Source organism: Agelaius tricolor, unplaced genomic scaffold (genome assembly GCF_023055355.1).
Source record: "Agelaius tricolor isolate 1412-34295 unplaced genomic scaffold, bAgeTri1.0.p SCAF_19, whole genome shotgun sequence".
In the NCBI taxonomy this organism is placed as follows: domain Eukaryota; kingdom Metazoa; phylum Chordata; class Aves; order Passeriformes; family Icteridae; genus Agelaius; species Agelaius tricolor.
The window spans coordinates 3,491,696-3,519,163 of record NW_027269279.1 but is presented as its reverse complement, the minus strand read 5'-3'; the positions used below and the strand labels follow the sequence as shown (position 1 = coordinate 3,519,163).

Below are 27,468 nucleotides of genomic sequence, written 5' to 3'. Positions count from 1 at the left end.
AGGCACGGGCGGGCGGGCACAGCGCAGGGGAGTGACCGGGGCCGCCGGGACCGTGTGGCCACCACCGTGACGGCACCGCCGAGCCACCGTGACGGCACCGCGGTGGCCGCGCTCAGCCCGGGGACAGCGGGGACGCGACGAACCGGGGCTTCGCGTCTCCCATCCAGCGCCGGCCGCGCCGGGCCCTGCTTAGCTTCGCAACACGACCCACTCCGCGCCGCCGCTCGTGCGCATGCGTGCTGGCCCTACGGCGGCCGGGAGGGCGCAGGCGCGGGGCCGCTCCGCCGCCCGCCGCGTAAACAAGGGCCCGGCGGGGATGCGGCGGGGTCGGGGCGGCCGCGGGGGCCGCGGCTGAGGAGCGCAGCCTTCCGGAGGTGTTTCCTCGTCCTCCCCCCGCCGGACGGGGGTGGCGAGGGCTGTCCCGCCATGAACTTGGCCGGGCAGAGCGGCGACGCCGGTAGCGGCCATCTGCTGTTCGCCAACTTCAACCAGGACAACACGTAAGGGAGGCTGAGGGGGGCGGGCTGAGGGGGCCTGGGCCGGGGAGCGGCAGCGGCCGGGGGGGCCCTGAGCGGGCCTGGGGGGACCCTGAGCGGGCCTGGCCGCGGGCAGAGCGCGCTGGGGTCTCCCCGGTGCCGCCCCTTCCCATGGCGGGGAGCGCCGCTGGAACCGGCCCGTGCCGGGGCCTCGGGGCTGGAGCGGGGCCGGGATCCCCCGCAGGGAGGAGGGCTGGGAACAGCCCCCGGTGCCCTCCGGCTGCATGGGGAGCCGCGGGGACAGGGACAGGCCGCTCCTGCCGGGGCCACGCGGCTCGGGGGTGGTGGCGGCAGCCTGGTGGCCGCTCCCTCCCCGGGGAAGTTGAGCTCCTGCTTGGGAGCATCGCTCGCTGTTCCTCGGGAAGGGGATGGAAGGAGGGGTCCTGCTGCTCCTTGCTGATGTTCAGCCCTAGGAGGGCCTGACGCGAGCCCCAAGTATTCCAGGACGTGCAAAGACTTCATCCAAAAGTTCCTCGCAGCTTTCTTTTCACACAGTTATTTTATTGTCACCTGCTATGTAGAAGCAGTGAGACGTAGGCTTGAAGGTGATTTTATGAGCCCATGTTACTTTTGGTTTTGATTTAGAGAAGAGGCCTTTCTCTGATCCTTGAAACTTCACTTCCTTGGGCTTGGGATGGCTCAAGCTGCACGTCTCACAAATTACTTAATCATTGCAGCATATTTAGATCAATTAGTGCATATTAGTTTTTATATGGGGTATTATAAAGCAGTATTTTTAATTTAGGAACCCCCTATTAGTTGGGATTGGAGCACTGAAGTTAATTTAAAGAAGGATTTGATTGTCTTAAATACCTGAGAAATGAAACTGGGGAGGGAGTAAGAATTGAAAGAGCTTGTACTCGAGAAAGGGGGTTTGTTTTAGGAAGTGAGTAAGAGGAAATGATCTCAGGTTGGCATCACAAAGTGTGGCCCACGTGTGTGGTGGAGGGTTTGTTTTTTTAACGACTTGTTCTTTTTGCAAGCAACAATATCTTGTCCTCACGAGGGAGATCTGTGCCTGTCGTCAGCAGGTCCTGCAGCATATGGGAGTTGTGAAGGTTATTTCTGCTGGCTGCCAAGCACAGTTACATCACAGGAGGAGAGTCTCTGCTTTTGTAGGCTTTGTTGGGGGTGAAGAGATGGGCAATTGGAGCTGGATAGGTTTGAGACAAGAGACTCTGGCAGTAAATAAGTTGTGGTAAATGATGGGGGGAGCAGTAGTGCTCTGTGTATTTGTGAGTAAATCATTATCCCTATATTGATTCGAGGCAGAGACTTTGCAACTGCTTTTTACATTTTTTCAGTGGGTGCCATATAGAGCTCACTCTGTCCATATAAAACATGCCCAAGTTTTGCTCAGCTACCATTCATTTTTTACCTATTACTGGGAAAAAAACCCAAGTCATAATAATTAGGGGATTTGTCACCTCTTTCTTCTGCAGTTTATAAGGATCATATATAACTTTTTGAAGTTCAGCTCTGTTCTCCAGTATGGCACCTCTGCATTTCCAGTTGCACCTTAGCTTTGTGCAGACCTTTATGTACCTAAAGATCACTGAGTTGTGACCAAAAAAAACCCAGTTAATTTGAACAAGAGTTGCAGGTTGGCTTGAGAACAAAACCAGGACAGAAATAGCAAGAAAGCAAATACAGCATAAACTTATCTAAGTTAGTTTTGGCTTGTACACCTTGAAATCTTTCTTCAAGGAGCATAAAGGTGATCCCTTTATAACTTCGAGTTTATAGGGACAGAAAAGGGACACCTGGCCAATGATTTCATTCCTCAGTTGGTTGTGCTACTGCACTACTTTTCCCATTACATTTTTGTAAATAACAAAAAAATGTTCTTTGATAGCTGGTTTGGGGTTTCTTTTTGTGTTTGGTATTCTAATATCCATTGTGTCAATAAATTATATTTTTTAAACATATGATTTATATATAAATCACCTTGAGATTAGCTGATGAGAATTTTGGTGATATATCTTTTATGTGAGGCAGACCTGGCCCATAGATCTTTGCAATTCTAAGTTTTGGGTTACTAGATCTTTTGTGTCATTTTTGAATATTTATGAATTCAGGTATCTGATGTAGAAATGACAGAAATATCAAAAGGCTCCTGTTCATATTTTTGTCTCAAAACTCTAAAATTAATTTAAAAGGCCACTTAATTTGAGATAAAATGGGGTGGTTGATGAGGTGGAAAAATCTCTTCTTACTAACAGTGTCTTAAATAAAACTCCCCAAGACAAGCAGTAAGTATAAAACCAGTCTTGCAGATGCCTTTGTGAGCAGCTTCTCAGTGAAACACTTGTGTGATGTGGGAAGTGGCCCAAAAACCAAGTTGCATTCGAGTTCCTAAACTGAGTAGAATTTAGTGATTGTGTACATTTTTTAAACAGAAGTTTATTTAATTTTTTCTCCTGTTTCCCACCCATGATCTAGTTTCTTGTTTGAGTGGAGGAACAAGAAGGCAGCAGAGTTTATAGTATACTATAAATATATAATATATATACAGTATTATAGTATATAGAATATATATACTACATATTCTATATACTGTTTCATATACTATAGTGTGTATATATACACACACACTATATATAGAATATATATACTATATATTTTATGTATCTAAGAGATCACAGTTCACCAAGTGAGAGGAGCTGACAAGAACTTATTAGGCAAGACACTTTCCCATGCTGGGCCTCAGAAAGCTCACCTGTTTTCAACTTTTACAGGTAACTGAAGCCCTTCTCCAGACAGGCAAGGTAAACAAATGTATATTCTTTCAGGCAGTATATGAAAGACAAGCTTTGTTTATGTCTGCCCAGTCAGTAGAGCTCACATCATGCTTTAAGGTGCTTCAGTAATTAGAAAAATTGCTGACAGACAAAACTGGAAAATAAATGACATGGGCTTATTGTTGTTACTACATTTAAAGCTTTTACCTTCACCCTAATAAGGTGTCAGTTCCACTCAGGCTTAACTGTCCTGCTTACCTGCACAGCAGAGCCAGTTCCTTGTCTTTGGAAAAGATGGGGCTTGTTGCTGCTGAAAAGAAATATCAAGCTACCTTTTCTTTGGTTTTATGATTTGCTAATTAGTTACTCTCTCCTGTAGGAAGATGAGCTTCATGGTGGCTCTCAGTCTTGGGAAATTGGATTGCTGGTAGTTAGAAGAATGTTGTCATCACACAAGTTGCTGTTCCCAGTTGTTGCAATCCCTGGTGACTGAAGCAGATATCCTCAATCCTGCTTTTTGTCACTCACTTTTCCCAGACTTGGCTAATATTCATTCATGGATGCTGTGTGTAGTGACATTGTCTCTTGGAATAGTATCTGCATTATTGCAAGTGTTGTCTTGCCTGTTTATGCCACATTGCCCCAAGCTTTATTTACATGAGAGTTTTGAATTACTGGCTGGGACTGGAACTCTGCCTGAAAACACTTCACCTATAATGCAGCAGAAGCAGTTGGTTTGTGGCTTCTCTTTGATATAATGTTTTCATTAAGTAAAAACCCAGAGAAGGGTATTTTCAGAAGATCTTAGTGTGCTTGTTTTGGACTGAGCCCTTTTCCCCAGTGAATCAATCATTGCACAACTTGGCATGAGTGGCATTCCCTGATTGAGAGGCAGAAGCTCCAGCTTGCAGATCAAAGTGGAGCAACCCATCGGAATTCGGGTGTCCCAGCAAAACCAGGCAGTGGAAGCTCGTGGGTGGCCTCAGTGCTAGGTAGGTTTTACAGCTGTAAATCTTGAACAGTGGATAGATACTTGGGGAGAAAGACCCAAGTGCAGTTTGTATCACTTCTGGGAAAACTGCTGAAACTGAGCATAGATAGGTTTATGAAAAATTAAACACCTCACAAACCCATAGAAGCTTTAGGTCTCATAAGGGAAATGCTAATGGATTAGAAGTTTATGACTTTTAAAGCAAAGCATAACTTCAGGATCCCAAAGCTTGTAGGTATTTATATAATAGGTAAAACTTTCAGTATTTAAACTCTTGCACAGGTATTCTTTGGAAGTACTCACAAATGGTGTTCAGATTCAGTTTGCACCCCACCCACAAAAAATGACCCCACCAAACAGCCTGCTTGTGCAATAGTGCAAGTGGGCAAAATAGAGAAGTTTTAGTCATCTTTTTTTTTAAATAAGTAATTGTGGGACAGCGTTTGGAAACAAAGTAGTCACTGCAGTTTTGAAAACAGATTTCTGATGAAAGGGGAAGAGGAAACCTTTTGTTTGGACTTCTATGGAAAACACTGGTGTGTGCCTTATTGGCAAGGATTTCTTCAGGCTCTGCATTCATTTATGTGTGGAGTTACCATTGAAATGTATCACTCCATATATTTCTTCTTTCCAATTTAATTCTGCCCTTTATTTCCCAAATAAATCAGTTTCATTCTACATTGTGAGCAAATGCTGCTGTCTCTGTATGCACCTGGCATGCTTTGTGTCCCAGAAGCTGTATCCTCATTCCCTTATCCTGTGATGTTTGGAAGTCTGTAGTAAACTGCTTGTGGTGGGAGGAACAAGGGTTAGGTGCTGGGCATTCACTCCTCTGCCTTTGTTTCTCCTAGGTTCAGGTGTCCTTCACCCGTGATCCTTGAGGACAGGAGAGCTCTCTATTCCAAGGAGAATTTAAAGCTAAACACAGACCAAAAAAAGGAAGGACAGAGCGGCCCCGTAGCTCCCACACTCAGGGAGGATAGCTGAGACAGACAAGCTGAGACAGACAAGCGTATGTTGTGTTTCTTGCTGTTGTTGCACAGGGCACAGCAGCTGAGGGGGGCTGCTCAGAGGAACTGTGCCTCAGTGTGTGACCATTTGGATGGGGATTTGGCCCCAGAATAGTGATACTGAATTATGGACTTGCTGTTGTCCCAGCCTGCATGTGAAGTGATGAGCAGGCGTGGTCTCCTTTTGCTGTAGCAGATTTAAGTTGGAGTTTTCTTTTAATACAAGAAAAATGGGAAAATCTCTTGTGGGTTGTCAGAATGTTGCTGGCAAAAACATTGAATGTATGAAGTTCTGTATCTCTTTTCCAAAATAATGACCTTTGATATTAAGACATGCCCATGAGATGTGCTACAGCAGATATTTTGGAGGGGGAAATAAAGCAAGGTACATTTCCTTAGTAATTCCTTAGCAATGCTTATGCCTTCATTGATTTTTCTTTCATTATTATTATTATTTTCCCTCTCCTCATCATAAGCCAAAATGTTTTGTCTGTGGAAATTTACATTAGTTTTGAAATGAGATGGAACATTAGTATAATGAGACTGTATCATAATGAAAGTAGGCTTAATTAACCAGTTATTTAAAGCAGTAATGACTTTTAGAGTCATGTTTATGCTGCAGCTGCAATTGATTTAATCTTTGAAAGAGCTGCCCTTGTTAGGAACTTTCTGATTAATGTAGAATATTTCTGATTAATAGTTAAGGTCCTCTGTGATATGGAAAGGAAAAAACTGGTTTTCTTCCTTCTCTATGTATATTAAAGAAACAAAAGAAAACCTTAGGATTCTAACCCAGCTGAAAAAACTTGTTCCTTTTAAAGAGCCAGAGAGACTGAAGCAGCTGATTTCCCACTTTAGGCGAGTGCACTTAGAGCAAGTGTCAGCATCTTCCAATGAATGTGTGAAATCTCCCAGCACTGTTTGCTTGATGAGGATAGTTTTAATTATTTATGGTAGTCACTCTTGAAAATACTATCAAGATTTATGTAGCCTTGGATCAGTCTGCAGCATTATCTCTGCAAAAAGTGGATAAACACAGTTCCATAAATCATGGCTATATTGATAATTTTATACTGAGGAGACAACCTTCATGATGAAAGAGCTCAGAGTCCACAGTCTAAAGTGTGTAATAGAGGCTGCACATAATAGAGCTAAAACCCACATGTGTATAGCATAATGTTAGGAAAAAAAAGCCATTTTAGAGAATATTTATTTTATTTTCAATTTCAGTCTCTCATCAGCTTCTGAAAATCAGTGATTATAAAGCATAACACCTATGCTGTAAAAGGAGCTTCTAATAAACCACAGCAGCTTCTTGTTGGCCACTGTCTATCTGAGCAGGAGCTGAATGGCTTATTGATAATATTTCTTGCCCATCTGCTTGCACATTTTTGCAGAGGTGAGGTAATTTTGGCTAGGTCCTTGTTTTGTGGATTTGGCCATTTAGATGGCTGTGGGTGTCTTAAGGGCTTAAGTGTAATATCAGTGCAGGGGAAGATGGGAGATTTAAATCACTGTGATTATGCTGGTATAATTCAGCCTAGTGGGTTCTTATTACATATAAAAAGCCTTTTTCCAGTAGTTTCATAAGAAGTAATTTAAGATTACATTAAAAAAAAACCCAAACCAACAAAGCAAACCCTCCAAAAGCAAGACTGCTGTTCCAGAAGAAAAAGGGGTTATTTTGCAGTTACACTTGTACACTGAAATGGGTTTAATTATCTTGACTTGAAGTGCTCTGTGTAAACAAATAATTTGTGACTTCCATCACCTCGATCCTGGAATAAATAACAAAAAGCAGTTGTCATGGATGGAAAGGTCCATTTTGTGTTTCTGCATTTTGGGTTCTACTCAGTCTAATGATTTTTATCATGTACACAATTCAGGTTTGCCATTGTCTACAGCTCATTTGAATGAGGTATAGTCGTAGGACAAGAAAAATTGGTTTCCTTGCTGCTTTCAGTGATGCTGTCAGTAAAACAGTGATTCAGCAGTATTCTGTATTTAAAGCTGTAAGTACAATTCAGGAATCAGTTCTGCCTAGAAATACAAATAGCTGCTGGTGGGGTTCTCTGTGAGGAAATCATCCTGTGTCTTTTGTGGATCGTTTATATTGCAAGGAGTCTTGTGACTCCACTTATTTTTAACTCTGTGGAGTGCTTGTTTACCTTTGCAAAGTGACAGTTCTGGTGTCATTCTTTGTGAAACTTTCTTCTGAGGAAAACAGTAGATGATATAAGAAAAGCTGACTCATTGCTTTGTTTTACCAAGTTAGACTTTCAGGGATTTTTTTTTTCATAATGTGAGTTTTTGTTGAGTTGTACAAAAGTAGTTGAGCAAAACCACTGAAGTGTCTTTGGTGATTAATCAGATGGAGACTGCTGAACATACTGATTTTGTCTGAAGGAAAATTAAATTCAGTATTTCTAGGGTGACTTAGAGGAGCAGCAACAAAATTTTGTTTTATGATTGCTTCTCTATCTTTAAGCCTAATATGCTTTTTTAATATCTTGGTTATTGAATCTCTGGAATTGAATCTCTTGCTTGCATGGTTCATGTTTTAATTTGAAGGTTTAAACCTTCTCAAACATAATTTCCTAACCAGATTGTGCCAGCTGTATTTTCTTCTAGAAGAGAAGGTCATACCATCCTACAGAAGTTGATTTTGTAGCTTAATTTCAGGGGGTGAACTATATGAGCAGCAATTTTTAATCTTCTGGGTATGCTGAAATTTAAAAAAGACTCACTTTGGAGCCACGAGTGAAAATACAGAAAGAACATGAAATCTAGGAATCTTCATTGTATTCCAAATGCTGTATTAATTGTTAGTGCATCTGAACTGTAGAGAATCATCTTGCTGAGTTCAGAAAGGCATTTTTGGCAGCCTGACTGGCACGGTTGGATTACAGCCCTGTGTTGAATGACTTGCCACAATTTAGGGTATCCAAGTGTATTTTATTGGAATTTTCCTCCATGTGTCTTGGCAGTAAAAAATATATGAACTATAAGCATAATAATGCACTTCTGTAAAACTGTATTGACTGTTAATTTTCTTTATCTGTGGCATAAAATCATCCTGCAGATGGGGAGGGGAAACAAGAATGAGCCATTGTCTGCTGCCTTGATGTGTAAAGACCTGCAAGACAGGCTAAAGGTTTTTCTAGCTTAAAATTTAAGACCTGCCTTTGACTCTGTCTGGAAAAGCAATTAAATGGTCTGTGAGCTAAGTGTGAAAATTGAGTAATGGAGGAAAGAAGGGGTTTTAGTCAGTTTTTTAATGTTCTGCTATTGTTCAATCTGTTTAACATCAGTCCCTAGCACTTTTTAGAGGGTGCCTCTGATCACAGATGCAGTATCTGTAAGACTGGGACCTGACAGTGGTGGTGCTATAACATCATCATGTAAAGCCAGAGAAAATTAGAGTTGGCAGTCTTTAATTACTTTTTTTTTAATATGAAAACTCTTCTGGGATGCCTGGGGATGGTTACACTGTAAAGAACAAAAATCCCCAGACAGCCCAGTTTAAAAGGTCCTGGAGGTCACCTCTAATGATGAGGCAATGATGTAATTGGTTTGCATTACATTATTCAAGTCATCATCTTCCCTCCACTCTAAAGCTTTTAGCCTGTGTGAAGAAATCACCGGTGAGAATTGGGCAGTAGGTTTACTTTAGGCTGTGAACTCTCATTTCATAAATGTGAAGCAGAATTCCACACCCAAATTCTGTAATTCTGAAGCTGTTTGGTCTAATCAGAATTGAGGAAGCTGGCTGTGTCTGTTATGGCTCTTTTGGACAAACTTTTTATCACTTTCCTTACTGAGCTAACCCAGCTGGAGGTTTAGAACTGGGTAAGAATCTGTCCCAGGGTAATCACAGCTGATGGAGTTGATGTTCCTGACTGGCTTGTTTCTTTTGCAGATCCCTTGCAGTTGGCAGTAAATCAGGCTACAAATTCTTCTCTCTTTCTTCTGTGGACAAATTAGAGCAGATCTATGAATGCAGTGAGTATCTTTTTCTTTTTCTTTTTTTTTTTATGTTTTTAATCCCCTTAGTTGGCTTAATGTGGGAAGAATAAGAAATGTTTCACTTTTTCACAGGTTGCTTGAAATTGGCATAAAAAGTTCCTTAAGTGTAAATATCACACAAACACAAAACAGTAATTGCAGGCAGGGTAAAAGTATGATTCTATGTTCTGTATTTAAATTTTATTTACTTTAAATTTATTTTAAATTTTTGCTGGTAAGGTACAAAATTGGTAGTAGCTATGAGAACTCTGCTTTTCTAATAATGTCCAGGCAGGTTCCATAGCAGCTGGGTATAAAAATAATAATTTACTCATGTGAGAGTGTCTTTTGGGTCTTTATACTGGCTGTTGGGGCATGGAAGCACTGATATATCTTTATCAAGTAAGAAAATAAAGCCTTAATTACATTTTCTTTATCCTAATATTTTCTGTTAGAAAATTATTCTTTAACATGATAGCTGCAGGCTTGCTCATCCAAAAGGGTGAATAACTCAGATTCCCATAACTTCTCAACAGTGATCACAGTTATTTAGGATCTGAGGTGAAATGGAGGGAGGCCTGGGGGAGAAGTGGTGTCCCCTGTTCTGTCAGCAGTTCACAGACTTCCCTTTTTTGAGATGCTAATCAGTCAGCTATGAGTGCTATGCATGAGTATCCTTGCTTTCCTGTAAACTCCATGTGAGCAGGTGGTACCAGTTGCTGTGATGTCAGCACTTACAGTGGGATCCCATGACAGAGCTGTGCTCACACTCCATGCCCAAAGTGACCTGACCCTGTGGCATGTTGACTTTGGAAATGGGGTGTGATTCAGAGCACCCATTACCTGCAATGACAGCCTGCTTCTGTACACAGTCAATGGAGAGAAGTAATTGGGAGGTTCAAATTAGGCACCTGTGGTCAGATTAAATTGTGTTGTAGCTACATTTTCCTATTTGAGTCATGGTCTGGTTGTACTGGTTAGTAAATGGCTTAGATTCCATTTTCTACATGGAGTTTATGTACCTGACCTCTGCAGCATGTCAGGCACTTGCAGTGTCTGGCCTGGTGTCACCCCAGGAGACTCAGTGCAGATGAGTTACACGAGACACTGAAAAATGTCCTGGGAGGTCAGCTGCACTGGGCAGGACTGCATCTTCTGGGTAGGCCTTGAGAGAAAAAGTACAGATTGAATAAAAAGTGCCTTGTTCAACATCTTGCAAAAGCTGATAAAAGCTGTTGGAGTTGGAATTTGGACCTGCTGATTCCAGTCTTGTCTTCATACTGTTCTGGGATGCTTGTATTGACCTAAACTCCTGGGTATTTAAAGTTTTCTGAGTGTTAAGTGTGTGAAAGCTGAGCACAGAGTATGAGGTAACATTTAGTAGAATGGTTTGGGTTGGAAAGGACCTTAAAGATCATCCCAGCTCCCTTATCCCAGGTTGCTCCAAGCCCTCTCCAACCTGGCCTTGGACACTTCCAGGGATCCAGGGGCAGCCACAGCTTCTCTGGGCACCCTGTGCCAGGGCTTCCCCACCCTCATAGGGAAGAATTTTTTCCATATACTGAACCTGAACTTCCCCTCTGTGAGTTTCAGCCCATTACTCTTTGTCCTCTCACTATAAAAAATCCAGTGGTTTGGCCTGTGAAAGCCAGACAGTCTTGGTTCAAAGCAGATAGAAATATTGACAAGCCTTCATTTTCTTTGTATGAGTCAAATAATTTTCAGTCTTGGACTTGTAAACCAACTTGATATGAGGGTGGAGGGCTTCCTGTGCATTGGGTACCTCCTTTCCTCAAGGAAAGGTGTCTTGAGGCCTCTCAAACCCAGTGCCTCCCACTTCCCAGTTTAGTTTAAGTGAGTCTAAAGACTTCTTGTGTTGAGTGAGCACTGTTAAGGACCCCTCCTTCTCTTCTGGAAGACTGATCTGCCAACTCTTGTGTAGGTGTTAAAACTAAACTGCAGAATATGCTTCAGCTGTCTTGTGTTTGAGAGAAATACAAAAAAAAGATGGGAGATGTGGCTGCTCCCATCACTGACTTCTGCTGTGACTGCAAATCTCCTGACTCCCTGAGCAGTTGATCCCACTGTAAAAACAAGCATAGATTGGAGGGTGCTTTAAGGCTTAATGAATGCTTCTAACATGCTCATGTTCTTGGATTAAAAATGGAATAAAGGCACAGCTGATCATAATCTAGCTGGCTCTAACCAGCTCTTGTCTGTGATGCTACATGCTTGTGTTTATGAAACTAATCTTGTTATGTGTTTGCTTGTTCTCCCCTCGCTGCTGATACTTAATTTGTTTTGCAGTTCTTTTTGTTCTTACTCTGTTTTGAATCTGAGTTTCTGGCAATGCTCAGTTGTGTGGTGTAAAGGAGATAATACTAATAGAAAAAAAAAAAAACCTGAGTAACAGCATTGCTATAGGGTTTATTGCTGCTAAACATATGATTAATTCAGGTCAGCTGAACATAGGATGGGCAGTATAGCCTGGTACCCTCTTGAATAGTTGCTGTTGGGAAGCATAAATTACTTGGCAGCTGTGAGGAGATTTTATCTCTTCTTCCTGTTCAAGGAAGACAAAGGAGCAGAGGTGCATCCTGTATTTTTAAAGTGAATTTAATTAAATGCCCATCACAAAGCCTTTCTTTAAAGGTAACTGTCTGTATTATAGTCTTTGTATGGTAAGACTGAAGGATTATCAATACCTTTGAGGCATTTGGCTTATTGAAAATTTTTTCTTCTGTCTGGTGGCTTAATTGTGCCCTTCCCTGTGTACCTTCCCTGCTGCCCACCCTTCCCATCAGTGCAGCATAGGACAGCACTATTTCCATATGAATCCCTGCTGCTGTTCCTCTGCTGAAACACCAGTTTTCCTGCCTGCCTGGGAGGATGACAATTCCCAGGAGCTGTGTCTGCACACTTGTCCCTGCTGGGGAAAGAAGCTGTGCCCACCCTGGAGCTGGGAGCAGTCAGACTGTGGGTTTTGGGTCTCTGAGTGCTGATCTTCTGACTCTTGTAAAAGGATGTCACCATTTTGAAGGACTCCAGGCTTAGGATGGGTTATCAGCTTTCCATCTGTAAAATATTTGAGAGTCTTTCATGTAGCTACTCTGATTCAAGGAACATGGACCTCTGCATTTCAAAGTCTCTGCATACATTTATTGAAGCAGATTTCTGTATTTCTTTTTCGTGTGTTTTGTGTAGTATCAGAAAAATGGAGAACAATTCCTTGAAAACAAAGTAATTACTAAAATGCATTATCCCTGTTGCATGAGAAAATTGAATTTTCAAAGCCTCTGTGAGTTGTTATGTCTTCTCTGGAAAAGTACCATATTAAATACAAGATGTAGATAAAAGTCAATTATGTAGCATGGAGTACTGAAAATGCAGAGTGTAAACCTGCTCCTTTTTCATAAGTAGGCTGTTTCTCTCAAAAAAATGTAGGACATTAAATATTTTGTGTTCATTTTCTTGAAATAACTGCCCAGAAAAATCACTTGGAAAGCAGACATGTCCCACACTGATGGCAGTGTCATATACTGAGCATGTTGAACAGAACTTTTTTCATGGAGTTTCTGTCACTGCTGATGAGAACAGTGCAAATTAATTAAGTAATGTTTCTCTTGGCCAAAACAGAAGCCTTCAGAAACAAGCTCTTTTGGGTTGTTTTTTTGGGGTTTTTTTTTTTTACTGGCAGTTTTATGGTTTGGAATGTGTTAAGCATTGAGCTAATCCAGAAGCTGACTCCTGAAAAATTTGTTTTGATGGATCGAGGCCAAAGGCTCAAGTCACTTGTCTTGACTGGGTTCTGTAATGAAAGGGCAGGTGTAGCCAGTGGCTGTGAAAGAGCTGCAGAGCATTGTAAAACTCTCTCCAGCTTCTCACTGCCATGAAAACTGTGAGCACTGTGTTCCTGGGGTTTTGGAGAGGAGTTTGTGGGATGGAGGGGGAGGCACAGATGCCAGGATAACTGGTGCTGGGACTTGGCCTCCTGCCAGCATGCTCCAGTGCTGTGCTATGATCAAATGCTCTGAAATCATCTTTGCCAGAGATCCTGGGCTCTCCTCCCTCCTGCTGTCTCCTCACACAGGGATTTGTGTTCCTCCTTTGCTTTCAGTGCTCCCATAGTAGAAACATTTAGCAAATCTGATGTTTTATGGCTCTGCATCAATGCTGGGCATCAGTGATTCCTGCACAAATTGCTCTTAGGGCCTGTCAGGTAAAAGATGGTGTGTGTGGAAATGCTAATTGGTGGCTGCAGCAGTCTTGTGGTAAATGAGTTTCACCAGCTTCTCTGAGTTCTGTAACCTTTCTTTCTCCATAGAGGGGTAAATGGAAATGCCAAGGGTTTGGGTCATCAGCAACCCTTTGAAGCATAATACAGCTTTAAAAACAAAACCCAAATACATACACAAAAAAGCCCAAAAAATGTTTGTTTTCCTAGATTTCTGCAGTGATAAAAGAAAATTGTAAAATTCTGCAATTCAACAGTTTTCTGGGTTTTGTATCTTTGGGATTTTTTCTGTTGGATTCTGGGCATGGGGAGTAGACACTGTTCAGAAACATAAACTTGTGTGACACCTTGGGAAGGGGGGAGGAAATCTTTGGAAATCATCACTCACTGTGTAGGTTTTCTGCTTTAACAGCCTATCCCACCTTGACTCTGAGCTGTCATGGCAGAATGTTTGTGGTGTTAAACTGTATTTTTGCATAGACTGAATCTATGATTCCATGATTTTCTTAGACAATATTTCCTGTTGATGTGCATCATTCTTCTCCCCTGAAATGTGCCTGTGTATTTTTCCCTCCTTCCTGTGGCTGCTCAGCTGACACAGAAGATGTGTGCATTGTGGAGAGGCTCTTCTCCAGTAGCCTGGTGGCCATAGTCAGCCTTAAAGCTCCACGCAAGCTCAAAGTTTGTCACTTTAAGAAGGGGACAGAGATTTGCAACTACAGTTACTCCAACACCATCTTGGCTGTCAAACTCAATAGACAGGTAAGTAGTGATTTTACCAAAGTTGAAATGTGGGAAAGGGGTTTGTGGATCTTATTCTGGCCCTTCCTCTGCTGATTGATCTCTTCCTTTAGTGACAGAATTGCTATTTGAAATTTAGCAGTACTTTTCCAAGTGTGCCTTCTGTATGGCATCTCAGTACTTCTATTTGGTCAAGTATTTTTGGTTCTGTGTTCATATATTTACTTGGGGAAATACCCTGAGTAAGCTGGGCATGCTTTGAGTAGGAGGTTGGACTAGAGACCTCCTGAGGTCCCTCCCAGTGTGAATCATCCTTTCGTCCTAAATGTGAAAGTATGTGAGACTGACATTTTCTCTTCAGGTCAAAATTTAAAGTGATCTATTAAATTGTTTTGGTTCTAAGTGCTGTTGCTGAATTCCTCTCAAAAAATCAAATCTAAAACATGGCACGCAACTGGTGAATTTTTTAAGCACCTGGAAGCATAGTTTGCTGTCTCACTAAATCATTAGTAGGCTCTTCAGCAAGTACAGACTTCTGTGTCTTTAACCAGTTCATTCAAACTAGAGAGAATGGCATCTGGAGGAGAAAACCTTAATGTCTGACTTTGCCCCCAAAAAATGAGCGTGGGAGGAGGGGTTTCCTGTTTAAAGTCATGAGAGAAAGAGTGGGTAATTTGATTTCTGGCACAGGGAGTTAGTGTAAAATGAGTAATGTCTAATTAGTCATCCACATGTAGTCTACAAAGTAAATGAGATGATGAAGAACTTGCTAAGAGTTAAAAAAGAAAGACCATTCACAAATGATTATGGCTAAGTTATAGGCTTTATGAATGGTTAGAAAGTCTTGTCTGTTTTCTCTGTTTAGCAAAGCAGAAAGTAATTTCCATTTTTTCCACATGTAAATTGGTACAGAATAAGAATTAAGTGAAGATTTCTGGCTTGCTGCCTTAAACTAGTTATGGGAATTCAGTTTGCCCTGGTGAGGTTGAGGGAAGTGGGGTGCAGTGCTTGTGTCAAGAGCTGGATCTTGTGTATCTTCTGTCAGGTTCCTACTTCTCCCCATCAGGTGGGTACAACCTCTTCTCTATTGGAAGGTCCCTACTGCATTTTGGGATAGAATTTTTTTAGGATTGATAGCTCCATATGAACTCCATTTCCACATCACCATTTTGTCCTCTTTCCCTTTTCTAGAGGCTGATAGTATGTCTGGAAGAGTCTCTTTATATCCACAACATACGAGACATGAAGGTATTACATACAATCAGGGAGACACCTCCCAATCCTGCAGGTAAATGTGATGGTAGGATCAGCAGAACTCTGAAAAGTGCTTTCTGTGTCAGTGTATGAGGATCTCTACAGGGAACTGTGGTGCTGTTAATTCTGCTTTCAAATACAATAACAAATATGAGTGTTGTCTGAAAGCCTACATGTTGGATCCAGCTGAGAACAAGTAGCAGGCTCTGCCCTAAACTGCATCTTCCCAGTTATTTGGTCTCCTGGAGTGGATGTGTTGAAATGTTAGAAAAGAACAGGAGAGATAAAAGCTGGATTTTGACAGCACTTGGTGTAGTTAAAGACTTTGTCAGGTTAATGCTTTAGGAATCATGGCAGACATGGGAAGTTCTACTGTTTAATCAGTTATTGTAACTCTGTTGGTATTATTCCTTTTCTGTATTATATTAAACAAATTTATGCTAAATAGTTGCATATATTGCAGATTGACTCTGAGATTACTTATCTTTGTTTCTATTTCTGTTGATAATTTGAGTTATTTTTGGGACATTCAAGCACAGAATCAGGAAGTTTTACTGCGTAAGTCTTGGAATTTTCCTGTTTCTAATCCTGTTTCTGCATCCCTTCTAGGGCTGTGTGCTTTATCAATAAACAATGATAATTGCTACCTGGCCTATCCAGGAAGTGCAACTATTGGAGAAGTACAAGTCTTTGACACCATCAATCTGGTAAGAATCCTTGAATGCTGTTTCTACCTCTAAAGATGCAGGTTTTGAACATGACTTAACTTGCTCAGAGGGGAATTACTGGACACTTAGGTTTCTGTGGAACAGTTTGCAGCATCTCTTGCTTCACAGAATGTTAGCAAATAAAATGCAAGTGCTGATACTAGATTTGATTGAGTAGAATTGGGCAAATGGATGGAACCAAGTAATTACTATTTGAATTGTCTTCTTGCTGCTTGTACTCTCTATGTATATGCTTCAGTGATAATTTTATGTACTTAGTTACTGAAAAAAATATTGAAGCTGTTGTCCAGAAATTAAGAACCATATTTGCCTTGAATCTGCTTAAATATGCAGTCAGAAGTAGCTTTTAACTTGTGCTGTTCTAAGGTTCTATTTTATTGATTCACTGCAGAGAGCTGCCAATATGATCCCAGCTCATGATAGTCCCTTGGCTGCTTTGGCATTTGATGCAAGTGGTACTAAACTTGCCACAGCCTCAGAAAAGGTAAGGGAGCTTTTGATTGCCTTGCTAACAGTGATAAAAATCAAATTTGTCATTAGGTATTTTAAGTGTGCACAGTTCCATGTGCAAGTGCTGGGAAAGAAGGCTTACATTTAAAATGGGAAATCTAGGTTAAGATCTGTTAATGATATTTGACACAATTTCCATGCTGTGAAATGTTGGATAATAAGGTTATTTAAATAAAACATTTTAATCTGGCTGTAATTAGGGCAGTCCTCTGAGTGTTTCTCCCTTTAGTGCAGGATACTTAATAGAAATTAGTTGTCTTGTTTTGATTCTGTCTTCCTAATGAAAACAAGACAGTTAAAATCCAGATAGAGAGAAGTGCTTTGCTAGTCTTTGGCATGTGATGACAAATTGTTCATGTAATGTGTGTAAATTAGAGAGTCTGAAGCCTCTGCTCTTTGAGTAATAAGCTTAGACTATAAAGGTATAACTGATTGCACCTGATAAAGGCACAAAGACATCCAAGTGATTGCACTCGTGGTACTTGTCTAGTGTGCTGGTTTTCATGATCAAATATGATAAGAAGGGCTGGTTTTGATGCACAGCTTGTTCTCTGCATTAGTAGCTCCCACCTCTTGTTTCTGTACTCTTCAAACACATCCTACAAACAGGCTCCATAAATACTTCATGTAGTATCTGGGCTGCATCACAGCAATGAGTTAACAGCAAAGTGGTTTGCTGCTTCTAGTTGTGCTCACTTGAGCTAGTAACATGAATGAACTTGAAATGGAAAATGATCTATTTCTGTTTTTTTCTTTGCAGGGGACAGTAATAAGAGTGTTTTCCATTCCAGAGGGACAGAAACTCTTTGAATTCCGAAGGGGAGTGAAGAGGTAAAGTTCAGCTGGGTTAATTACCTGGTGCTCATTCCTTATGGTTGATTTCCAGTATGTACAGCAATTGAGCTGGCATCTTGATTTTTTTTTGCCTGTTTTCATCTTCATTCATCCCTGCATGTATGCTTATAACACTTTCAGCTTGAATGTTTTCCAATTTCCTTCCTTTGGACTTGACTATTCTATAAATCAATCCTGTCAGAATTGTACTCCCTCTTGCCTTTTAAAATTTATTGGTGAGGGAACTTGTTTAAAGTAGGTCACCTTTTGTAAGATATATTGGATTCTTATGGAAATTGGAGGCAGTACATCTAATATTCTTACTCTCTTCTAAATCCTTCTAATGCTGTGGCCAGTGAAAGCCATTGTGCAATGGTGTTGTGGTTTGTGGCAGCAGTAACTCTGTGCTTCTGCTGTACTTTATAGAGGGTAACACTGAGTTCAGATTGTTACTAATTGATCCCATATCTGGTAAACATCAGAGCTGAGCATCTTTAGTCTTATGCTTGAATAGCTTCAAGAAATTATCAGAGAATTCAAAATGCTAATTATTGAAGGGTGTTTTTTGTTACTTGCAAAGTAGTGGTGACTTTAGAAATCCTCTTAACTAAGCCAAATAGTTTGACTTCCTTGTGTTTCTTCTCTTTTTTCTTTTTTGCCAGGTGTGTGAGCATCTGTTCATTGGCTTTCAGCATGGATGGCATGTTTCTGTCTGCATCCAGTAACACAGAGACAGTGCATATCTTCAAACTTGAGACTGTGAAAGAAAAGTAGGTTTCAAAGGTGTTTTAGATTTTTTCAAGGAAAAGGATTAAAAGTTCTGTACTCAACTGAATGGGTTCTCAAAAGTGTGGACAGACTTCTTTTGAACTTCTACTGTAAAGTAAAGGGCATAAGAAGTCACTTATGAATCAGCAACTGCAGCTGAGCTGTGTACTGTTCTCCCACTGAGTAGAAAAGGTGTTTTTCTGCCAAAGAGAACTTGGCCATCCTTCACAGAGGAGTGTGGAGCAGTTTTAACATTTTCAGTTACGTTTGTTTCACCTCTTCTGACATCCATATGGGAAGAGCTATGTCATCAACGCCTTCCAGTGGCATATGGGGAGCTTTAAAAGACACCAAGTTATAAAATCTTCCTATTTATGATTTGAGAGGACAGTCTTAATTCCATTTCAGTGGAAGTTATTGGAAACGATGATTTGCTTAGTGATAAACAGATTAATAAAATCCTGAAGCATAGTGCTTTCCAGTAGATTCTGCTCTTGTATAATGAATGTTATAAAATGCAGTCTTATATGCAGAAGTATCAGTTTACAATCAAACATGCTTAAATAACAGGCTGAGGGTATTGGAGGACACATTTTGTCCTGTTGCATAAATGAAGTGTGTTAGAATTCTCAAGGGTATTAGTTATTTCTGAAGAAAAACAGCTGCTTAATATCTTTTAAAATAAAATTTTTTCAAATGTTTTCAATGTTTTGCCTTCTCTCTAAGGTGAAGGCAAAGTGAGTGACTTTTCTCTTCTGACTTGTAGACCTCAGGAAGAGCCTACAACCTGGACAGGTTACTTTGGAAAAGTGCTGATGGCCTCAACAAGCTACCTGCCCTCTCAAGTAACAGAGATGTTCAACCAGGGTAGAGCCTTTGCTACAGTCCGTCTGCCCTTCTGTGGGCACAAAAACATCTGTGCACTTGCCACGTGAGTACAGAGAGGGAGCCTGCACTGCCCACCCTGCTGGGCTGTTTGGGCTCTGGAGAGGCTGCCACTGGAAAACACAGCTTCATCTGCAGAAGAGCACTGCTCACCTGTGATCATTCCAGTGTAAGAGCAATGTGGCAGAGCCAGCACCTCTCAGTCCTGTGAGAGAAGGAGGAAAGGGCATAATATTTGGATATATGTGGATAGGAATAGCCCATTTCTAAGTGTTGTTTAAAGATGTCTTTTAATTTTGAAGCAAGAATATTGAGAACAGACCCGTGGGCTTCTATGGCATTTGTTTCCATTAGTGCTATGGGGAGTGATGGTGTATGTTGTTAGTGAATTGCAAAATTAGGCAATCCAGCTTAACCATTAAAGAAGTCTTTGAAAGCAAGTTCATATAATTCTTGTCTCTAAAACAGCGTAGCATTCATTAAAGTTAATTTTGAGGACTAAATCTAATCTTTTATGCTGTCTTCCTCAAAGGCAGGTCCCATTTGGCACAGCTACCAAAGTAATAAGCTGAGCAGTAGTAAACTTACTTTGTGGGGGTTTTATAGTTTTTATGCTAAATTGACTTAATGTCTGTACTCTCACTCCTCTGATCTCAAAGCACCCTTTAAGCAATAATTAAGCTTTGTAACATTTCTCAAATAAGTAAATCCTTCCCGTTAGAATATTTGTCTCTGGAGTTGCACAAAGCTTGATAACAGGATGGTAACTTCTGAATCTGTTTTACTGAGTTATATGTAATTGCTTGATTCCTGTGGCATCCTGTTAGCCCCAAAATGTGGTGATGCTATAAATCTTTTACACGCTCTTTCCTGGGTGCTCTAACTGTTAACAGCTTTCCTTGTCCAGGAGCTAGCGTGGAAAATAATGCCTTAAAGTCATAGAATCATTTAGGCTGGAAAAACCCTCTGAGACTGAGTCTAACCATTACATCATGGGAAGGGAGGAGAGCATGCTTTCTTATGTTATATAATAATCTGCTATTTAATAACTTCTGCTCTAAACCTTTCTAGAATCCAGAAGATCCCTCGTCTGCTGGTGGGAGCTGCTGATGGGTATCTCTACATGTACAACCTAGACCCCCAGGAAGGAGGCGAGTGCACACTAATGAAGCAGCACAAGTAAGTCCATGTTTGCTGAGAACTGTTGTGTTTTATTTCCTCTCAAAATTCAGTTTCTTCTCAAACTTAGTTCTGTTCTGGGAAAAGTCTAACTTAAAACAGCACATTTCTTCAAAGTGATCTTTTTCCAGACCTCTGACATGAATGAGTAATTTCAGAATCCCCCTGAGCCTTCCTTCCAGATATCCCCTACACCAAGCACCGCTTTACCAGCAGAAACTGAACCCTGTCCCAGTGCAGGGAGGGATCAGTCGCTGCTCTCTCTGTGCTCCTGTTTCATCTTGGCACTTTGAGTTGAGTTACTTAAACAAGAATTTGAAACGTGTGACACCATCCTCTTCATCAATAAATGAAGTGGTTACAAACACGAGAAAGATCTTACTCTGACTTCACAGAGGGGATACTGGCCTGTGAAATTATCCCTGTTCCCTCTCTGCTGGTGTCCTTATTAAACTTCCCTGCATATAGGCCAGGCAGGTGTTCTGTAATAGTACTTGAGAAATAGGACAATGCAGTTTCTCAATAAGGGTTGGCAGGAAAAGCCAGGGTAATACAGTCAAATTACTTGATCAATCATGGAATTAAAGATAATAACTTGTGATGATAATTCAGGTTTGCAGCTTTGGTCAACCTACAATTATGCTCAAAAATCATACATTTATCTGAACATGAAAAGACATGACCTCTGCTTAGAGATGAAGTGAAGCCTCATAGAGGGAAGCCTTTACCAAGTTGTTAATCTTTGAAATGCTCTAAAGGGCTTTCTAGTATCTGTGTAAGAAGCAACTGCTTGTGTTGTTACAGAGCTCAAGATAACCTACAATATTGGTGATTGGGATGGGGTTTTTTAATTGTGCAGTCTGGTTTTGGGTTTTCTTTTCTTGCTATGAGCTACTAGGATTTAGATCCTGATGCTGATGAGTCTTCAGAAAAATACCAGGGGTTGTCAGGTGCTTTCTAGCCCGGCCTCTGGAATAGAGGGACCAAGTTCCTCCTGTTGCATTTCCACATATATTATTCTTGCTCATCAGATGAAATATTTTGCTGTAGCTGCCAGCTCAAGCTGTCTTGTGCCCAGGCAGATCACCTCTCCAGCTAACCCCTCTCTTCCTGGCAGGCTCGATGGCAGCATGGAGCCCGCCAACGAAATTCTGGAGTCTGCATCGCACGACCGGCCGTTGGTAGCGCAGACGTACAGTGCCGCTGTGACTAAAGGTACATATGTGCCTTCCTCACCCAGCAGGCATGGTAAGGAGAAGGCTGGGAATGGGGCAGGGAGCACCTCTGCCTGTTGCTTCCTTCTAGATGGCTGCGTGAGCTGGTCCACGTCCGCACCGAGCTTTGCGTAACCGCGCGTGCGAGGTGGAGCCTCGGTGAGCAGTAGGAAAAGAGCACTCGTGGTGTGCAGTAGCTTTCTGTAGATGGGCCACTTGTCTTTGCTGCTTTCTGGGTAGAATTTTGGCTTGAGTTGTGGTTGATGGCTGTAGTGATAGTTTCAGTAGTTGCCACATGGTTCTTGAGGCAGTTCTGCACCCAGACCTTGTGCAAAGCATCTGAATTATAGCACTGCTCCCTTTTCTAAAAAAATTTTTATGAAAGGTTAATAAATGCTGCTGTTGTTCCTTTATGGGAACAGCGACCTTTTAGCCTGATTCACTGCTCTGATAAATCAAGAGGATGAGAACTTGGTTAATGCTGCAGCTCTCCAAGTCAGTGGAGCTTTTGCCACGTCTGGCACCCAGGTTAGTGCCTCGCTGCAAAGGGAGGGCGGTCAGCACATGCCAACCTCTGCACTGCACTGCATCAGTGGAGGCTGAAAACAGCAGCTGCCCAAAGCTCCAGTATGCATTGCACACACACAGGAGTTTAATTTTGATCATGAACTGCTCTTGGCTTGGAGAAACACAGTCGTGAAACAGAGTCATGATAAAAACAAACATAGGGTGGCAGTGAAACTATTTGAAGTAATGCCTGGTACTTCAGCTCCACGCATTCACTCTGGATCCAAGCCTTAGTTTGTTGCTGCTGATTCCCCAACTCCTTGTTCCTTTCTCTCCAGCCTATACGGATGACCTGGGTGCTGTGGGTGGAGCTTGCCTGGAAGATGAAACCAGCTCACTTAGATTGGATGAAGACAGTGAGCATCCCCCCATGATCCTTCGGACAGACTAAACTTGGACCTGTGAACTCACTCCTGAAGCAGAGAACACTGGCTTGATGTTTCTTGAGGAATCTCGTGTTATGCTGCTATGAACTTTGACATGAGTTGGGAGAGAGGATGACAGACTCTTACAGTTTTAAGTCGTAGCTGTAGTTCTAATTCTATACAATTGGAAAAATATATGGTTTTCAATTCAGTGGCTTTTAATCTTGCTTATCTATTTTAGCTGTGTTTATTTTTTTTTTGTTGCCAAAACCTGCTGTTTGTGCAGCCCTCAGAGCCTACTTAGCTTTGCATGCATTCATGTGCCAAGCAAGCATAGGAGGGGGAGAGAGAGAGAGAAGCCACTTTATAACAAACTCAAGTTTGTATTTTTTTTATATATGTATATAATATTTAGCCTATATAAGGAAGGAGTAGAGAAGTGGTTCTGGAAGCTGAGACTAGTTCTGCACTGACAAAGGTCCAAATGGTTTCCTGTGCATGGGCTTGCAGGCATACCTAGTGACTGACATGCAACCTCTCAAATGCAATGGCCTGTTTTTTTTGGGTTCTCCCTTCCCTTTCCTGGACCATTTTGTTAATTAAAATTCCTTCTGAATGTTGTGTATTTGTGGGACTGTTCTGTTTGTTGAGATGGAAAACTGGAAGTGTTTCCCTGCGTAAGGATATAGAATTTAGAAAGTGCCTTTACAGGGAAGGAAAGGAATTGCTGCAGGAAGAAGAGCTAGAATGAGGGAAGGATTGTTGGAGAATGTTGTCTGTACACCTTTGGTACTTGGGTGTCTGTAGCCTGTGGTGGCTGATAAGCTTGTGGGTTTTTGAGAAAAGACTTGGAAAGCACTTTCTTTCTTTCCTGTAGATTGTCCTGTTTTCTTGGCAGAGTAGCAATAACCTTTTTTTATACCTTTTTGAATTATCCAAAGCAAGGATTCTTTCAGGCTGGAGGGAAGTCCCTGTAGGGTTTGGCAGCCCCACTCTATAAACAGCCTTAAGGTTTCCTGCTAGAAGGCTCTCAATTCCTGCTTCTTCTCAGTCTGGGGCTGAGTATCCTGCTCTAATAGTGGAAGTTCTTGATTTTTTTTTCAGATTCTGATGTAAATATAAATGATTTTGAAAATTTAATTTACTTCTGGGTTCTCTACTGCTACATAACAATGCTTTTCTTTCTGATTTTTTTTCCCATTCCCCTTCTCATCAGAGTACCTCTTATAGATACACTCAAGGACTGGTAGTTTCTTTGGCAGTTTTGGAATAAATCCTTGACTGCCCTGACACTGACTAGGGCTTTTCAAGGCTGAGCAGTGCTGCAGACTATTTTTAGGGTTGTAATGTGCCTTCTCTTAAGTCTTGGATAACAGTTATTGAGAAAGTGATTAGTGAAGTACTTGGTGAGTGTTACTTCCCTTTGCCAAAACGAGCCTGCTTTGCCTTCTGTGTAGCAATGTGGGTTGTTTCCTTTCTCTCTACTGACTGCTTGCAGAGAAGTAAATACCAGGAGAGGCAAGGAAATTGCAAATCTTAAGAGGAGGACAGAGGCTGAGTGCTCCAGCTCTGTGTGAACTCCCTACCACTACTAGGCAGTGATGTTCTTTTAGCATTGGTACCATGAGCAAATCTTCCCTGGAGCAGTAGCAGGCAGTGGGGCAAATGGGCTTCCCCTGCCTCTACAAGTACAAAGAAGGAGGCAACCCCTGCCAGGAGAGCTCTGTCAGGGAGGCTGCAGTGGGCCCATGTCAGTGGAAGGTGTTTGTACACAAGTGTGTGTGGGAGAGAAGGGATCAGGCTTGTTTATTCACTGCAAACCCTTGACTGTCTCCTAAGTAGTTGGTTGGAGTGGCTTGTGGTGTCCTCTCCAGAACCCAGCACATTCCCAGCAAACCCCTGAGTCATGCTGAAGCCTCACTTGGTCTCTTGACTTTAAGGTCTGGCTGACAACTCAATTCCACGGTCTGCAGTTATTTATTTATATTCTGCTTTACTGCTCTCAGCTTTGCTGTGATGTTCCAAGCTGCAGAGTGAAATACAAGTCTTGAAGTAAATATAAGCTCAGTGAGCTTTGCTGGCAAACTGAACCACCCAGGAGATGTCTTCTCATTCCAGATTAAAGCTGGTTAACATTCCTGATAACATCCTTGGAGGTTTGGCCTAGACTCCACAAGCACAGTTAGCAGTAAACATGCACCAGCAACACAGGTCTGCTAAGCACACAAGTCTTACAACTCCTGAGTGTGGCAAAGGCCATGTTACACCCCTAAATGTAATTACTAACTTTACTGTTAAAATGGAGATCATTTATTGTACTAATTTTTTTCCCTTCTTAATTTCCTTACCTTATTTTCCACGGGTGAGTAGGAGATCCCATATTCACTGCATTTGTGTCTTCCATATGCTGTAGTGTGTTCCTGCTCCTGAGCCACACACTGTGGAATTGCTGTGCCCTACGTGGTTCACTCTTAAATAGAAGCTGAAAGCCAGTTAAAAGTACCTTCTTGCTGTTGTAACTGAGAAAATCTTTTTGTAGAGCAAAAATATTAATGTTCTGAGGCTAGTGACCAGCTAGTAGGGTGGAGCAGCTTGTTTCTGGTCCCCACTGGCTGTGTATTTAAGAGTGGTGACAGTAGTTTAATTGCATGAGGATATAAACCTTTTCTCAGATAAAACATGACTGATGTAATTTCCCTGTGATGGCCTTAGGCCCTCAGTAACCACCCTGTTGTGGTGTGCTACCAAAGCTAGAAGCCTTTCAGGTTGAGGGTTTATCCCAGTGACACAAAGATGTATTTCTTTTTTTTTTTTTTTTTTCTTTAAACATAACCAGAAATGCTGTTTGCAGCTGTATCCTCTCCTGAGTGTGGAGCATGTGATTGCACTGTTGTTCTCTGTGAGTCAGGTGGTGTCTAAACATTTCTGTTCTGATGCTCTGACAGACCCAGGGCAAGCCAAGGAGGCTCGAGCCCTGTGCTGTGGCCACAAGCTCCTGGTCACAGGATATGGGAACACCTGTGCAGTCCCTCAGTTCAGACTGACCTTCCTTGGAAGGACAGTGTTTGTTCTGTACAGCCTGTCTCTCTCTCTCCCCATATGGGCTGCACTTCTTGATAGCTTTTAACTCAGTGGAGGGTTGAGGCAGAGAACTGAAACAACCAAAGCTGGGGAGGGGGGAACACTGAAAAACTTGGAATCCTAAACTCAGGTCTTAGCTTGCAGTGGGATCAGTTCCCAGTGAGTACCGTGGGGAAGGAGCTGTTTCTCTTGATGTGCAAATGGGCAGCGAGTGCAGGTCCTCGCTGCTGTCTCGACATCTGTCTGTTTACTCTGTATTCAAGTTCTGAGGCAGAAAGCTTTTATCTGCCCTGGTCTCTTCTTATGTCACTGTTTCCAAAATACAAGCGATAGATACCAATCTAGCAGTTAAAAGACAGGGCCTGGCAGAGGAGGAGGAGGAAGTAGAAAGCATCAAGGGGTTGGTAAAAGCTGTTTGTTCTGGTGCCCTGTTGAACGAGACATTGGCACGAGTGAGTGCTCCCTCTGGGATCAGGTGTGTGCTTGTACCTTGCTGCTCTGGGTCCTGCACGGCGAGTTTCTTGGCTGTGTTCTGCACAGGGTGGGGGTAGAGGTGGTGGCTTTTCAAGTCTGCTTGAATGCAAATAAATACCTGAGAAGACCTTTAATGCAGTGACAGGTGTCTGCACGGAGGGAACTTGGTCTGACCCGTGTGGAACAGTGAAGAGGGAGGAGCGAGCAGAGGAGCCCCGGGCTGGGTGAGCGCGGAGCCCAAGCACAGCACTCTCTCTTACATCCCATGCTGTGCTTTCTTGGCTCCAATAATGGCATTAGCACCAACCAGCATGCAGTAGGACAGTAGGATTTCTTTCCCTGTGGGTTGCTGAGCTGTTCAGTATCCCACTGGTGTGTGCAGATGCTCCACTGCTGTTTGCAGAGCGACAGGAGTCTTTGTCCAAAGCGTTGGTGGGGATTCATCACTGCAGAGCTTTGGGTAGTTTTATTCTGTGCTCCAGCTGTCCTGGCTAACAGTCAACTTTATTTAACCTGTTAATATCTGAGAGCAAGGCCTGAGTGTCTTCTCCACATGTGGAGAGCAGGCCTTTCTTTTCCTGGAATCTGCTGGCCTGTGAAAGGCTTGCAATGAAGAAAGCATGGCTCTGACTGTAAATAAATCCTTTCAGATTCCAGTTGTACAACCAAAGGAATTCAGCAAATTCCTATTTTTCTAATCATGACATGCCTTCATTTTAATGCTCTTCTGACTGGCAAATCTCATCTTACACTGCTTTGAAAATAACGGGCAAGAAGTTGTAATTCTGGCTTGCAAACAGCTGCCGTTGTGCTCCTTACAGGTGTCAGTGCTGTGGCTTTGCCCTTGTGGCTGCAGGGACCCTGCATGTGTCCAGCTCAGGAGTGGGGAGTTCTCCCCAAACCTGTAGCTCTGGGTTTCTGTGGGGTGTTGACTCAGCCCTAGGTCTACCTGGATCTATTTGCTCTTGCATTTGCTTCCTTACCTGGAGAAAACCCTGCATCCTGCAGTGCTCACTGACTGTTTGGTATCTGTGTCGATAAGTGGAAAAATCTGTCTAACATTCCACCTCACCAAGTGTCTGGCTCTCACTGCTAGCCCGTCGCTCTTTGTAATTTTATAACTGCCTAAGAAATTAAATCTGTGTTGTGATAAGTATTCTGTGTCTTCTTCCTTTTGTTTGCTACTTGGAGATGGGGCCGGATAAGATCAGGGTAAGGCTACGTGGCCCAAACAAAACAGCAGCAGTTCTGAGCCCTCAGTCTCAGCAGTGCTTTGTAGCTGCTCTGCACAGACACTGTCAGCTTGGGCTTTGCAGGGACTGGGAAAGGACAAGCTGAGTTTTTCCTGGCA

The 27,468-nt window shown here is 42.2% G+C and overlaps 1 protein-coding gene across 4 annotated transcripts; it reads left to right on the top strand.

Annotated features, from left to right (window-relative positions):
- Positions 1-227: 227 nt before the first annotated feature.
- On the top strand, positions 228-27,273 carry WIPI2 (WD repeat domain, phosphoinositide interacting 2). 4 transcript variants are annotated; one of them, XM_071443919.1, is made up of 12 exons: positions 228-500; positions 9,198-9,280; positions 14,110-14,279; positions 15,450-15,546; positions 16,122-16,219; positions 16,632-16,724; positions 17,511-17,581; positions 18,247-18,354; positions 19,119-19,283; positions 20,309-20,416; positions 21,534-21,789; positions 22,476-27,273. In XM_071443919.1, exons 1-11 carry the CDS (start codon positions 427-429, stop codon positions 21,763-21,765), a joined length of 1,299 nt encoding a protein of 432 aa, XP_071300020.1. In that variant the 5' UTR covers positions 228-426; the 3' UTR covers positions 21,766-21,789; positions 22,476-27,273. The 4 variants fall into 4 exon arrangements, with proteins under 4 accessions (XP_071300020.1, XP_071300019.1, XP_071300021.1 ...); XM_071443918.1 differs by having other exon boundaries at positions 231-500; positions 21,534-21,664; XM_071443920.1 differs by having other exon boundaries at positions 232-500; positions 21,534-21,631.
- Positions 27,274-27,468: the final 195 nt, after the last annotated feature.